General features: G+C 44.4%; 1 protein-coding gene across 7 annotated transcripts in view; it reads left to right on the forward strand.

Annotated features, from left to right (window-relative positions):
- Positions 1-15,210, forward strand: part of LOC144150942 (uncharacterized) — a 120,321-nt gene that overhangs the window by 21,034 nt on the left and 84,077 nt on the right. For 6 of the 7 annotated variants that reach the window (XM_077682242.1, XM_077682245.1, XM_077682248.1 and 3 more), the window contains exons 2-3: positions 13,571-13,801; positions 13,908-14,060. In XM_077682242.1, the coding sequence (XP_077538368.1) occupies positions 13,571-13,801; positions 13,908-14,060 (384 nt within the window). The remainder of the gene's footprint in view (positions 1-13,570; positions 13,802-13,907; positions 14,061-15,210) is intronic. The other variant, XM_077682246.1, reaches the window with a different exon arrangement.

The following is a 15,210-nucleotide window of genomic DNA, read 5'->3' on the forward strand; positions in this document are numbered from 1 at the left end:
CGTCTTTCGTGGGCATTTGCAACGAAAGGAGCAGATACGGGGCCAATTTTTTTCCCTTCGCAACTGAGTGCCCGATACTGCGGAAGGTTTTCTAAAGCTTTTCCAACAATGTTTGACCCCTCTCTAGTGAATAACGTCCTTTTTTTCAAATTGAACTCCGCCTGCTTGGCCGATTAGGATTGCGTCACTGCGGTTTGTTTACAGCACGTTTCGACTAGCGCTGTTATTACTCAGCGTTTCCTTGTTTTTAATTGGCCGTTCGATGCAGCGGAAGGGTTTTTAAACTATTTCAACTGTTGAAAGGCCCGACCTGAAAATAACTTGCTAATTCATTAATTTTGCCACGATGGCTTCGTCGATTACTGCTGCAGGGACTGTGTTTTGTTCACATTGCACATTGGTGCTTTTGGCGGTACCTTTACGAAAATGCGCTTAGCGAGCTGACTTAACTTGCCACACCACCAGAACAGCCAATTGATTATTCCAGTATGGCGTTTAGAGGGCCACCTTGTGACCAGAGGTCGGCGAACTCACTCATGAGTCCACTCACTCAGACTCATTTGGACTGAAACTCACGCGTGAGTTTGAGTTTGAATGAGCGCGAGGCTAGTGTGGCATGGTGAGTTTGAGCTTGAGTGAGTTTGAGCCGAGTGATCCCGACTGAGTTTGAGTCCGATTGAGTTTGAGTACGCCTGAGACCTAGTGAATTCTGAGTCCATTTTGAGTTCTGAGTACATTTTGAGTTTGAGCCCATTTTGAGTTTGAGTCCATTTTGAGTTCTGAGTACAATTTGAGTTTGAGTCCATTTTGAGTTCTGAGTACATTTTGAGTTTCAGTCCATTTTGAGTTTGAGTCCATTTTGAGGTCTGAGTACGTTTTGAGTTTGAGTACATTTTGAGTGTGATTAGATATTGAGTTTTGAGTACATTTTGAGTTTGATTACATATTGAGTTTTGAGTACATTTTGAGTTTTGAGCACATAGGAGTTTTGAGTCCATTTTGAGTTTGAGTACATATGAGTAGCCTAGCAGGCAGCTATGGTTGGCTGTTAAGTTTCATGCGTCACTGTGGGCTCGGAATTCAGGTTACCTGCGGGTACGGCACCAATCGCTATCTGCATGATCGGTTGGGAGGGAGGGGGTGTCTGATTTTTTAGTTTCTTGTTGAATTTTTATGGCCATAAGCACTTGCTGTATACCTAATTTTCGCGGCTGGGCACGTGAGTGATAATTGACTGTTGAGGTCATAAAAAAGGGTTGTCTTAACTTTTCGTCCTGACAGATCCACTAAGAGTGTAGGAAAGGGTGGTGGGAAAGCACACGGCGGCGCTGGCGTGCTGGTTGTTCTCCTGCTACTGTTAACGGCTTCATATACTAGGGGTCACAAAGGAAGAGGTGAGAGCAGGGGGAAAAGGGGGCGGGGGCTGTCCTTTCTGCTGTTTCAAATGAATTAGCTGAATTGACTGGGCAGCACCCCTTAAGACAGAATAATGACCACATTAGTTTGGGTTGAAAAGTGAAACTGATGAGGCTAAGGCGTGTAAGGTATCAAATGAAAGGACCGGATTAATGAAATCAAGCGGGGTAAATAAAAATGCTTCCTGATTGTAGTCATCAGGCACTCATAATGAGTCATAGATTGGGTTAAAATTCAAAATGACGCTGCGAGGGCATGTGGGGAATCAAATTCAACGTCTCGATGTGGGGAATCATTCGGGACGAAAATGAGTTATGGATATATCATGATGTAGTCATGGTAAGTCATAGATTCGGTTAAAATTCAAGTTCATGACGCTAGGGCGTGTGGCGTATCAAATTAAAGGTCTCGATGAGGGTAATCACGTACTTCCTGATTATTTTATGACATAGTCAAAATGGGTCATAAATTAGGTTAAAATTCACAATGATGCCACTGGGTGTCCGGGGCATCAAATTGAAGGTTCCGATAAGAGAAATCACGTGGGACAAAAATGTCGTAGGGCTATATCATGAGATAGTCATGGTTAGTCATTGATTGGTTTAATTCCACATTCATTCCGCTAGGATGTGATGGGTATCAAATTAATGGTCTTGATGAGCGGAATCACGTGGGAGAAATACAAAAATGCTTCCTGGTTATAACCATTAGATTGTCATGGCGAGTCTTATATTTGGGTAAAATTCGAAGTGATCCCGCTAGGGCGTGGAGGGTATCAAATTTACGGTCTTGACGAGGGGAATCACGTGGTACAAATAAAAAAAGGCTTCGTAGTTCGAATCATGAGATAGTCATTATAAGTCATATATTGGGTTAAATTCAAGGTGAGGCCGCTGAAGCATGTTGGGCGTCAAATTGAAGGTTCCAGTGAGGGGAATCACGTCGGACACCTAAATAATGCGTCCTGGTTACAGTCATGAGAGTCATGGTTATTTTGACTGGTATGAATTCCATATGACCCTGCTATGGTGTGTGGGGTATCAAATTAAAGGTCTGGTCGAGGGGGATCACGTGGGACAAATATAAAAATGCTTTCCGGTTATAGTCATTTGTATATAGCAAAAGGTACACACTCACACTCACACTCACACTCTCACTCTCACTCTCAAGCCACTATCACTCACACTATCACTCACACTCTCACTCACACTCGCACTCACACTCACTCTCACTCTCACACTCACTCTCTCACTCTCACTCTCACTCTCAGTCACACTCTCAGTCACACTCACACTCACACACTCACACACTCACACACTCACACACACTCACACTCACACACTCACTCTCACTCTAACTCACACTCTCACTCACTCTCTCACTCACTCACACTCTCACTCTCTCACACTCTCACTCTCCCTCACTCTCTCACTCACACTCACACTCACACTCTCACTCTTTCACTCACACTCACACTCTCACTCTCACTCTCAGTCACACTCACGCTCACACTCAACTCACGCTCGCACTCTCACTCTCACTCACTCTCACTCTCAGTCACACACTCACACTCATTCTCACTCACACTCACACTCTCACTTACACTCTCAGTCTCACTCCCTCTCACTCTCACTCACACTCTCACTCTCACTCTCACTCTCAGTCACACTCACACTCACTCTCACTCTCCCTCTCACTCACACTCTCACTCACGCTATCACTCTCACTCTCACACTCACACTCACACTCTCACCCTTACTCTTACTCTCACTCACACTCACACTCTCACTCTCACTCACACTCTCACACTCACACTCTCACTCACACTCACACTCAACTCACACTTTCACTCACTCTCACTCTTACTATCTTACTCTCACTCACACTCTCACACTCTCCCTCTCACTCACTCTCCCTCTCACTCACACTCTCACTCTCACACCCACTCTCGCTCACGCTCTCACTCTCACTCACACTCACACTCTCACTCTCACTCTTACTCTTACTCTCACTCACACTCTCACTCACAGGTACACTCATTCTCTCACTCTCACTCACACTCACACTATCACTCTCACTCCACTCACACTCTCACTCTCACTCACACTCACACTCTCACTCACACTCACACTCACACTCTCACTCTCACTCACTCTCACTCTCACTATCTCACTATTTCACTATCTCACTCTCACTCACACTCTCACTCACATTCTCACTCACACTCACACTCTTACTCTCACTCTCTCAGTCACACACTCACACTTACTCACACTCACACTCACACTCTCACTCTCACTCACACTCACACTCTCACTCTCACTCTCACTCACACTCAAATTCACACTCTCATTCTCACTCACACATCACTCACACTCTCACTCTCACTCACTCTCACTCACACTCTCACTTTCAACTCACACTCTCACTTTCACTCACACTCTCACTCTCACACTCACACTCACATTCACACTCTCACAATCTCACACTCACACTCACTCTCACTCTCACTCTCACGCTCTCACTCTGACACTCTCACTCTCTCACTGTCTCAACCTCTGTGAGGCCATTTGAGTTCTGAATTCATTTTGAGTTCTCAGCCCATTTTGAGTTCTGAGTTCATTTTGAGTTTTGAGTACAGTTGGAGTTTTGAGTCCATTTTGGGTTTGAGTACATTTTGAGTGTTGAGTACATTTTGAGTTTTGAGTACATTTTGAGTTTGAGTACATTGTGAGTTTTGAGTACATTTTGAGGTTGAGTACATTATGAGTTTTGAGTACAGTTTGAGTTTTGAGTTCACTTTGAGTTTGAGTTCATTTTGAGTTTTGAGCCCATTAGAGTTTTGAGTCCATTTTGAGTTTGAGTACATTTTGAGTTTTGAGTTCATTTTGAGTTTGAGTACATTTTGAGTTTTGAGTTCACTTTGAGTGTGAGTACATTTAGAGTTTTGAGTCCATTTTGAGTTTTGAGTTCATTTTGAGTTTGAGTACATTTTGAGTTTTGAGTACATTTTGAGTTTTGAGTCCGAGTGAGTTCTGAGTTTTGCGCTCAATGTGAGTTTGAGTTTGAGTGAGCGCAGATGTGCTGCTCAGCATTGAGTCTGAGTTTGAGTGAGTGGTGATTCGAAAAAAAAAATTGTGAGTGAGTTTGAGTGAACCGCGCCAACTTTGCCGAGGTATGCTTGTGACTGAAGTTAGCTAGGTTTGTTTTACTTGCCATGAAACCTAACTCTACGTGTTACTCGACGCGGCACCTTCACGCCAAAAACGTAAAACGTTGATATCTGTAAAATTATTTGGACTAGGCGGTTAAAATTTGGTATAAATATGCCCTAGGACCTTATGAAGGAGGAGTGTGAAAGTATAAGAACTTACGTTGTAGATATTCTGACAAAAATTAGAGATTTCCGGTAGCTCCGTCCAAATACATCGGCCAAACACGTTATTGTAGGTGACGTGATCCACAAAGGTGGATGGAGGAGAAAGGTCAGTGGAGAAGTGCCTGTGGTGGAGCAACGCCACTGGGAATGTTCGGGATAGACAATTGCAACAGTTTAGGAGATACACCGGTGGTATTTCCAGTGAGAAACACCCTGACGGTGTTAAAGACATTTTTCTACAAGCAAAATAAAACGAAATACACCTAAAAAACTCCCGATGGTACAACAAAAAACGAAATTGGTATCATTTTAGGTGACAACCCAGCTATTGTGCAAGATGTAGGGGTGCTAAGCATTACTCGAAGCAGCGATCATAGGATAGTTGAATGCAAGCTAAAGCTGAATCTGAAAAGGCAAAGGAGGAAACTCGTAAAAACTAAAACCCCCCATGGAGTTAAGACCAGATCACTGGAGTATGAAATGTCTCTTCAAAACAAATTCCCGCATACAGCTCACCAGAACGAAGTCAGTGTAACCAGGCTAAATGACAACCTAATAACAACAATCACAGAGTCAGCAGGTGCTGTGGAAGAAGCAAGGTATATAGAAGAACAGAAAAACTCAGAAAATGAATGAATGGCAAAGCGTAAGAACATGAACCTGCAAAATAGGGCAGATCAAACTCAATTAGCCCAGCTGTCGGAACTGATTAAAACAAGTAAAACAAACAACATTTGCGCATAAATCAATGCAGTGATCGAGGAAACGCTGGAAGTAGGGGGAAGCTTTGAGGCAACTAAGAGAAAGGTAGCCATTGGCAAAACAAGACTTACGCACTGAGAGACGAGTAGGATAACATTACACACAACTTGTACGAGATAATAAATGTAGCTGAACGATTCTACACCAGGCTGTATGCCAGCGACGTTATACCAGGAGAAACTATTTAGAGTACAAGGTGAACTTGCGATGTCTTAGTAACTAAAAAGGAGGTAGGAATGGCACCCTAAGGCACGAAAAGAGGAAAAGCTGTGCGTGACGATGGCATAATAAAGGGTCTTTTGAAGAATGGAGGAGCTATTGTACCGAAAAAGCCTGCTGTACTACTTTGGGACTGCTTGAAGACTGAAAAAGGGCCCATAGCGTGACATAACGCCAATATTATTCTGATACATCAGGGACGTCCCAGGGACCCCAAGAATTACCGACCCATCAGCCTACCCTCATTGGTTTACAAGGTATTTACCAATGTTATGGTTAAACGCATAGGTGACTGCCTAGACTGCCAACAACTTAGAAAGCCGGCTGGGTTTAGGAAAGTGAATTCCACAATAAACCACATCTATGTCGTCCCTGAAGTGATAGAAACATCGGAATAAACCCCTTTACATGGCATTTAGAGACTATCAGAGAGCCCTTGATTCTTTGCTTTCCGCAGTTGTGCTAGAATTACTATAAGACCAGGGAATGGAGGATAAGTACATAACACTCCCAGACATTTATAAGGAATGCAAGGGCGGATATCGATAAATTCCGGATACGAAAGGGAGTATGACAGGCAGACTCAGCAAAACTATTCACAGCATGTCTGGAGGTGGTATTTGGGAGGCTTGAGTGGGAAAACACATAATTAAGGATAAACGCGGAATAGGTGAGCCATTTGATATTTGCGGACGGCATAGTCTTGCTGAGTGAGACTCCATAATACCTGCAAACAATGATTGAGAAACCACAATCAGAAAGCACAGCCGTTGGGCTAAACATTAATATAAATACGTCTAAAAATGTGGAATAATCAAGCTTAGTAAACTAAGCGGTAGAATTAAAAGAATATAACTACTTTGGACAAATGGTTAGGGCTGACCCCAACCAGGAGAGAGAAATCCGACGCAGAATAGGTATGAGTTGGGGAGCTCTCGGTAAGTAATCCCAAGTAATAAAAAGGATGCTCCCTCGGTCCCTCAAACAAAGATCTACAATTAGTGCTTATTGTCAGTGTGGACTTACGGAGTTGAAACTTGTCGCTTTACAAAACAACTACAAAGCAAACTTAAGTATGCTCAACCGCCCATGGAATAAATAAGGTTAGGAGTTATACGCAGGCACAGGAAATGAGCATCCTGTATGAGAGAACAAACTAGAGTAGAAGATATCATAGTTGAAATTGAAAAAAAAGAAATGGACTTGGGCTGACCATGTAATGAGACGAACCGACAACCGACGGGCAATTAGGGTAACTGAGTGGATACCAAGAGGTGGGTTATAACTGTGAGATATACGAGAAAGCACGCCTCTTCTTTTACGTAAACTGGCCATTTACACGGTATGCTTTGTGGAGAAAGGTCAGCCACAGATCACTTCAATTAAGACATGAGAGACAGCTTTGACCTGGTTACCTGAAGGTAACCATGAGCTGATGATTAAGACCATGAAAGGAGCTGTCGCATATGAAGCCCTGTACCTCAGGATCCCCCAATGAGGTGCTCTGTGTCTCTCTCTCCCTCTCAGGAAAACCTCAAACCTTCAGTGCGTCTATGAAATTAAAAAAAGGCACTTTGGAATTCTGACATTGTCAGCTTAGTCACCCTCAAACTGATCAACACCCCGCAGCCGCTACCTTACAAGCCAACCTCTTTTTCCACCCAAGGGTTGATGGCCTCTTTCTTTTCGGTGCCACGTCGATTACAAGGGTTTCGGCTAGTCTTGCTTTCCTGAAGGATATTCAGTGTTTAGAACGCATAACTCGAAAACGCAGCAACTCCCTTTTGAAACCCTTCCCGGGCGTTGAAATAACGCTGTCCGGTCGTATATTTTCAGACCTTACTGCAGGTGTTATTTCCAACTTTTTCTTCCTTCTTTTCTTTTTTCTCACAAGTGTCATTTTTATCTGCTGTATCACATAAACATTTCTCCTAGACAAGCTTCCTCAGAGTCTTTAAAAGGCATTGTCTCGCTTTCCCCTTTTGATTGTGGCATGCACCAACCTCTGCTCCCATATCGGCACAAGAAATTGTTTATGCGATGGACCCTCCTCGAAAGATAGCAGCAGGAATAGAACAATCAAATACACTTCAAGATTGCACGCGATAAAACACGCGTAGGTAAATACCTCCCTATGAAACAACATAGAACTAACAAATACCAATTTGCAGACGGCAAATAGGCCACACTCACGCCACACCAGTGGGACACTACTATTAGTTTGCAACATGTCTTGGTTGGACGGCTTTCCATGCTATACGTGTTTCTTGTCAGTAGATCCTGCAAATAAGCCACCAGAAGACACTTGCCTGAAATTTACGTCTGAAACGTGGTTTCAGTGACCTTGGAAACAAAACTTCTAAAACTCGCCCCGTACAGCACGCGACACCAGACCCTCTAAGCTTTGAGGGAAGTCCTAAAGGTGATGACGATGTTTATTATTATTATTATGATGGTGATGATGATGAGGGAACTCCACTTTGCCCGTAGAAGCTCTGAAGCTCAAGGCGTCGTCACGTTCTAATCATATTCTCTTTAATCCGCCATTATGAACATTTTCCCGCTTTCGTCCAAGGGCCCTTTACATTCATACGTACTGCATTATAAAAATGCCGTATTCATATCATGCATAAGTTCAGAACAGACACAGAACATTAAAGAACCACCTCAAATACACTTGAAGCTCCTTGTTCAGAGACAGCTTTGTTGCAATAAACAGGACCATTAGTAGCGTGAAAGTTTTTGTTGCAATTTTGTTAATACTTAGTGGAGACGTTGAAACCAGCCAGAACTTCGCTAACGACCAAATTATAAAACAGCTGACGGGGATTCCGGGGAACATCCAGCAAATTACGAAGTAAAAAAGTGTGACCAAAGAAGAGTTATTTACAACTGAGAAGAAATTAGAAAATTTGCTAGTGTGCAAAAACCGGTACAAGAGTGCGTGAAGAAAGAATGCTGACTTAGAACACAAACTCCCGGTAAGGACCAGAAAATTCGAGAGGCTGGATAACAGATGCCGACAATCTAACCTTGTCACCTGTGATGTGCAAATATAGCAAAACTAGTTGAGTAAATGTTTAAGGATATTCTAGAAGTACATACGTCTTGTATTAAACAAAGACACCGCCTCGGCCAAGTATATCACCGAGGGAACCAAAACACTCACTCATATTCCTAAAATTGCTTGACTAACCTGATAACATTGCTATCTTCCAAACGTGCAGTAAGCCTAAAGGATCGGAATACTTTTTCGTGAGGACTAGTGAACAACTGGTCGTCACATACGATAGATTTTGTGGGCTTAAAATAAAGTGAACCGTGACTGCAAAGACAAGCTTTGCTTGGTGGACGGCTAGGAACGCATCTTTAACCATCTCTGTGCCTGTGATTAAAACCATAACAATATAGTAGGGAAGTAAAAAAACGAAAGCTGGGAAAATAGCGGAACGCGCAGGGTCAGTCACCGGTCCCATGCTCAGTATCAATGCGGTCAGCATAGTAATTAAAGTTGGCCAACCTGAGCCTCCGCTGATATCGTTTACTACCGATATTGCCGCTATTACGGAACCTATTTGCACAATAACATTCAGGATCTCGAAAGCGGTCCACCGGGTTATACGACTGTGTGTAAAGATAGACAATCTAGAGGCGGGGCGTTGCACCTGTCCACAGAAAAAATGTTGCCTTCCCTCTCATGCCATCTATATCAAATGTCGCAGCTCGGTAGGTCAAGCTACCCTTAAAAGGCTGGTGGGCTCTAGTCGGGCGTGCCTACAAGCCCAGTAATGTCAAATTAGCATAACTAGCATATTGTTTGGCGGTAAGCAATAGCACATGACTGTTTCTATTGTAGTAATGGCGGGATACACTAACCTACCTGATATTACCTAGAGCTCATTGCAGACGGGCAATGGTATCAATGACCTAGTGGTAGATGTCTGTTTACTTATACGTTACATAGCATGTCACTACACCTACCACAGTACAGGAAGGACGTGTTTCTGCTTTACACCTTATCTCTACAGGAGACCACTTTCCGGATAACAAGGTTAGCGTCCATGCAGTTAAATGGTGTTCTGAAAACAAAATAATATTGCCAAGTTTGCCTGCACCGACACCTAGCCGGCCACGTGATTATAACAAGCTCATTACAACATTCAATAAGGCAAATTATGCAGCCATAAGCACCTATCTTTCCCACTAGATAGTAAACATGTACGATTCTTGCTCCGAACATTTAGTCAGTCATGATGCCTTGGCAAAAAAGTTTGTTACAGTGGAAAGAATTTGTTCCCACTATAAGAAAGCTGGTCATAGAACAAAACCATGGTCTACGAGGGAGATTATTCATATAAAATGTAAAAAAAAAATCAGTTCCATTCAACTTAAAATCATCGGAGGTGCAGAGCAGTGAATAATTCGCCAGAGGGGCTGTGGAACAGTTTTACCCTCATTTCTACCACGCCTCAAGCTCTTCTGCTCCCTGTATCACTCCTCTCTTGATTATTTGAACGGTGGCTTTTTCCAATGCAATTCAAGTTCCTGCCATCACAGTGCTAGCGCGCCCTCTGCCTGGAACAGCACAAGAGAAATTTCTGTTCTTTTTGTGCTTGCTTTCATCTCGCACGTGACGGAGCCTGACTGCGCTGCTTTCAACGCGTCGGTTTTTGCCCAAGTATTCTAGTTCACTGTACTATTGTCAGAAACACACAGTGAGCGTTCCTAACTAAATGGACGCGGGTGCTGCCAGCTAATTACACAGATCTTGCATCAAACGTGCGTGCCGTTTTCAATGCGCTAAAAAAATGGGGAGATCTATGACAAGTACCAGCGGTTCACGAGTTTCGAAGGGTTATGATCATGTAAACAGCTTGTTTAAGCATGCCTTTAACTCTTGGCCGCGAGGCTCGATCAAGGGACAAGTGGGTATTTTTTCGAAGTCTGTTCGGAAGCGTGACGCCACGGAGCGATGTTCGGTAAAGTTGCGCGGCTCCTCTGAGTGCCGTGGCTAGATAGCGTGACAACGAACGAGCTGCAATAACAAGCCGGGCCGCTATAGTTCTCTGCACTTCAGATTTTGCAGCCTGCACTAGTGGTGCAGTGCTGAAGAAACAGAAAAACTTGCGGCCCCTCTCCCTTCGTCGGAGGCCCGGCTGTAGCACCTCCCATGGCTTTGCGAACTTGCTGCAGAAAGTTCATTATGACTGGCAAGCCCCGATCGTTTCAAAATGTCTACAGGCATCCAACTCTGTCCCATAGTAAAGCGCACATACATTGGCTTGAACCGGCTCAAACCGGCTTTGCGAACTCGGCGTCAGTGCTCCCGACTTCAGGTGCGAACGCATGTGAACTGGTATGAAGAACAGCGCGCCAGAGATCCCGTACGAACGCTAGGCGGTGTGTTCTTGAAGGTCGAGCTGGTGTACGCCGGGCGCTCCTCACGAGGCGCATGCTCACAAGCACTTGGTATTTTTTTAGTATTTTGTGAGCTACTCACCTGGCGCCGAACTGGACGGCGCCGTTTTAGACGAAACTTTTACCATTTGTTGCGCAAGGGCATCAATGCTTGATGGGCGGTAGTGAGGCTCGGTGGAGCTATGCCTAAGCCAGTGAAGAGAGCGCGATGCTACACACAGCTGCGCCAGGGTTTGCTAGGCGACGCGAGGTGGCGTCACCGCTCCAGGATGATGATTGGGACGACGGACTGATAACACGCGGCTTAAACAACCCTGCTGTTGAGAAACGTTAGAGAATATAAATAATTGAAAATCACAATTTCCTCTGACTTTAGGTTCACTCCAGGATAGAAAATGAAACAAAAAAGGCATCAAACAAGGTATGTTATAAAAACATTCGCCTCCTGTATATTTTCAGCGCCAAACGCGTAAGCCCCGAGCGACCAACCAAGCCCTTTCTTTCTAGTCCTGCCACAATTACCCAATTGCTAGCCTTCCGAGTGATGTAGACACGAGCATGGTTTATCTTGGGCGACGCATGGTGGAAAGTGGCAACGTTGGCAACGCGTGCTTCAACGCGTCGCTGAGTTTTCGATCGCAGGACAGAGCGCCGCTAATTCGATAACCTTAAACATTGGTTTCCTTGACAACCAGGCTTAAGATGCTATCGAATTCAGTTGTGGTCAGGTGATTCCGGTGAAGTATGGGGCCCGACCTAAAGACATGTGGCCAAAGCAGGCGGCCCGTTTAATCCCATTGTGAAGCGGGCGATGCGTTTGGCATTGAGAAATACAATAGGCGATGCTGAAACTAACCTTCAACCACGCGTTTGACGGCACAAAACTTTGCCGCATTCGTCATGCTTATTAGGCCAATGCTTAAGTGTGGCTTCCGCCGAAGCGCAAAAACAGCAGCATTTTATCAAGAATACACCGCAGGGCTATCCGCTTTGTGTTGAGTACCCCTGTCACACGGCCACTTTCAATGGCGATTGAGTCGAACCGGATCGAGCTCAATCCGGATCGAGCGCTGATACACGACAGCCTTGAATCGCAATGGAGCCCAATCCCGCTCGCTCTATATACTGCCGCCCCAAGCACGATTTAAGGTTCCAAGCGCGATCGGGCAAACGCGGTAATACTCTCGCCTTCACTTTGTCATGGTAGACAATGTGATAACCTTGACTGACGCCACAAATTATCTGAAATAACTTGACTGAAAAAGACCTGCAATAACATTTATATAGTTACGTATACCTACGACGGCGCACAATTACCAGGCGCCGGCCACGAAATACTTTCTTTGTCGCCATATGGCGTACGGGAGTACAGCCGGTGCAACTTCTCAATCGGGCTTGAAACGGGCCGCACAGCAGCGGGGATGCGTACAGCGCGCTCGAAAGGTCATTTGCTTAGCTTCAATACGGATTGAAAGTGCACCAGCAACAGGGGTATGACAGACACAGATACACCGACTTCCCAACCCCTCTGCTTCATAGCGCTAAACTACCGATGCTTGAAAGTCACTCAAAATTTCACCGCCTAAACTTTTTGTACCAACTGATACACCACACGCTGTGAATAGCTACCCGGTTATCACTTACAATAAATCGGGCAAGGGGAAAACAATACAAACACAAAAAAACCATCCAGGAATATCTTTGTACGAGCAAGGTCTTCTACGATTCTTACTTTCCGCGGTGCATAACAGAATAGCGAGCACTAGATGATACCTTGATAACGTTGATAAACAGCCAATAGCCGAGAAGCTTTGAGAGCGCTTGGCAAATATATTTCCCTGCACGAGTGTGTGACCATTTAAGCGATATATTTGGACTGTATTAGTTTCCGAATGTTCGCTCTTTTCAGTTTTCGTTCCCTTGCTGTTTCTGTATTATTTTTTTTTGCAACAGTTATTTTGTTCTTTTCGATAAGGTAACGCATAACATTCGACCTTGTAATTTTCTCTGCGACACAGTGTGATGGTTAGTTCCCGTGATCTGTATGTGATTGTCACGATTTACCTATTTGCTATTGCTATTGCTATTGCTATTGCTTTAAATGACACTGGACTCATTGACCTGCTGCTCCTATGACATTTTATTCCAGGATTTACCGTATTCGGAAATAAAGAAATACTAGTACTAAAACCAACTCCGTCATGAAGATCATTAAACGTACCGTGGTTATCTGTCAACGTTGTGAAGACTTTGTTTACACATACTAAAAAACTATACAATTGATCCCGTTACTGCTCGCTTTGCCTAGCCAATTTTTGTAAACAGTACTCTGTTCTTGTGCCAACCAATTTCTGCATTTTTTTCTGAATGTTTCAGGATGCGGGCTCCGGTCAAGTGGGAATGCAGGGCAAAGACTCCTAACCATAGGCGCAGCGTTAGCTGCACGACGCCTTTCTTCCTCCACCACCGGAGGGTCTTTGCAAGGCGTCCTTGGAGGAACTTCCGCAGGCGGTTTGCTGGGAACTATTAGAAGTCATGGTGGCGCCGGCCTCGGAAGCGGCCTCGTGAGCGGGACCAGTGGATTAGCTTTAAGCGGAGTCACTTCAGGTATTTTAAACGTTATGATATACGCACTTCAATGTAAAAAATGCATGATCGTTTTGTGTGTGATTACGCATGGAAACCCCTGCCGTTGGTGGACACTTTGGGGCAGGTCTAGGCACCCGTCTTACAGCTGTTGGAGGAGGTCTTCCGGGTGGCTCAGGAGGTGTCTTGCTGGCTGGTCTTGGAAAACTTGCAGCACAGAGGCTGAGTAGTGGAGTCTCCAGCGGTGGCATTCTCTCTGGCTCAGGCCTTGCCGTTTCAGGTATCGTAAACAACCGAATGGAGGTACCAACGCGATTAAAAATGATGGCGTCGTTGTTGTGTCTTAAAAAATTTAGGCTGCGGTAAATCAACAATTTTTCTTCAATTACGTCTTGCCAAGTTGAAAATATCATTTGTTCCGCTTTCCCAAAGGGTCGCATAGTATCCGATCATTCAGAATATACGTGTCAGGTATTCTCAGACTAGGGGAACCAAATACGATATGATGCAAAAACCTACTCTGCACTATCACATTGGGGAATACCTTACTGGGCAGTGTGGCAGAATAGATATCGTATTTGTATCAAATAACCTGCCTCCCCACAGTATTTGTGCAAATGTCTTCCCTGAGCGCTTCGGTTGAATATTAACATGCGTTGTGGCGAAGTCTCGACAAAGGCAGTAGCGGAGACGTGTATCTCTTGGAGCTAATTGGAATATGACTTGTTTTTTTGTGCACTGCACGGCAAACGCACCACGCGCGATCCGCTTATTCCAGAATTTTGGTGTTGCCGCAGTTGTAAGGTGTCTCACAATGATTGCAACGTCGCCCTCTGGCCCTTTAACAAGGTGTATATACATACACGAGTATTCGCTAATTTATTCGTCTTCGTGACTGACACGCTGAGTTTTCAAACTTACTGGGTTTGTTATTTTGGCCAAGCAAAAACCAAATGGTTCTGCGGCACTTTTACATGACTCCCTATCGCGGCAGAAAATTATGGTGAGTTGGATAGTGTTAGAGTTTTTGAGCGTTAGGTAAACGTAATCACGTTGCAGAGGAAGGGGTAGTGTGAGTTGTAAGAATATTTTGTAGCCTGAAAGTAGCTTCATTGGCTCTGCTTGTTTTGTGATTCTCTTCGGCAGGTGTGCTTTTAAAAATTGTGAAGCCACAATTCGAAAGTTGTTATAGCGGCTCGGTGCACTAAAATTTAGCCTGGGCGATCTTCACAACTTTGTTCACATCGCCGTATATTTCATGTGTCCATCACAGCCGCACCAGCTCTGAGTAGAGCAGTGGTTTCGAGGGAAATGTTTTTCTGTTGAAATATGTCTCATGCCAAAAAATGTGCACCTGAGGAAAAGTGCCCAAACAAGAGAACGTGGGCGTTAAAAATGCCACCGGCAAACTTACGGCAAATTTTTTTGGA

Source organism: Haemaphysalis longicornis, unplaced genomic scaffold (genome assembly GCF_048455015.1).
Source record: "Haemaphysalis longicornis isolate Haplotype H1 unplaced genomic scaffold, Haemaphysalis longicornis Haplotype H1 scaffold_81, whole genome shotgun sequence".
Taxonomy (NCBI): domain Eukaryota; kingdom Metazoa; phylum Arthropoda; class Arachnida; order Ixodida; family Ixodidae; genus Haemaphysalis; species Haemaphysalis longicornis.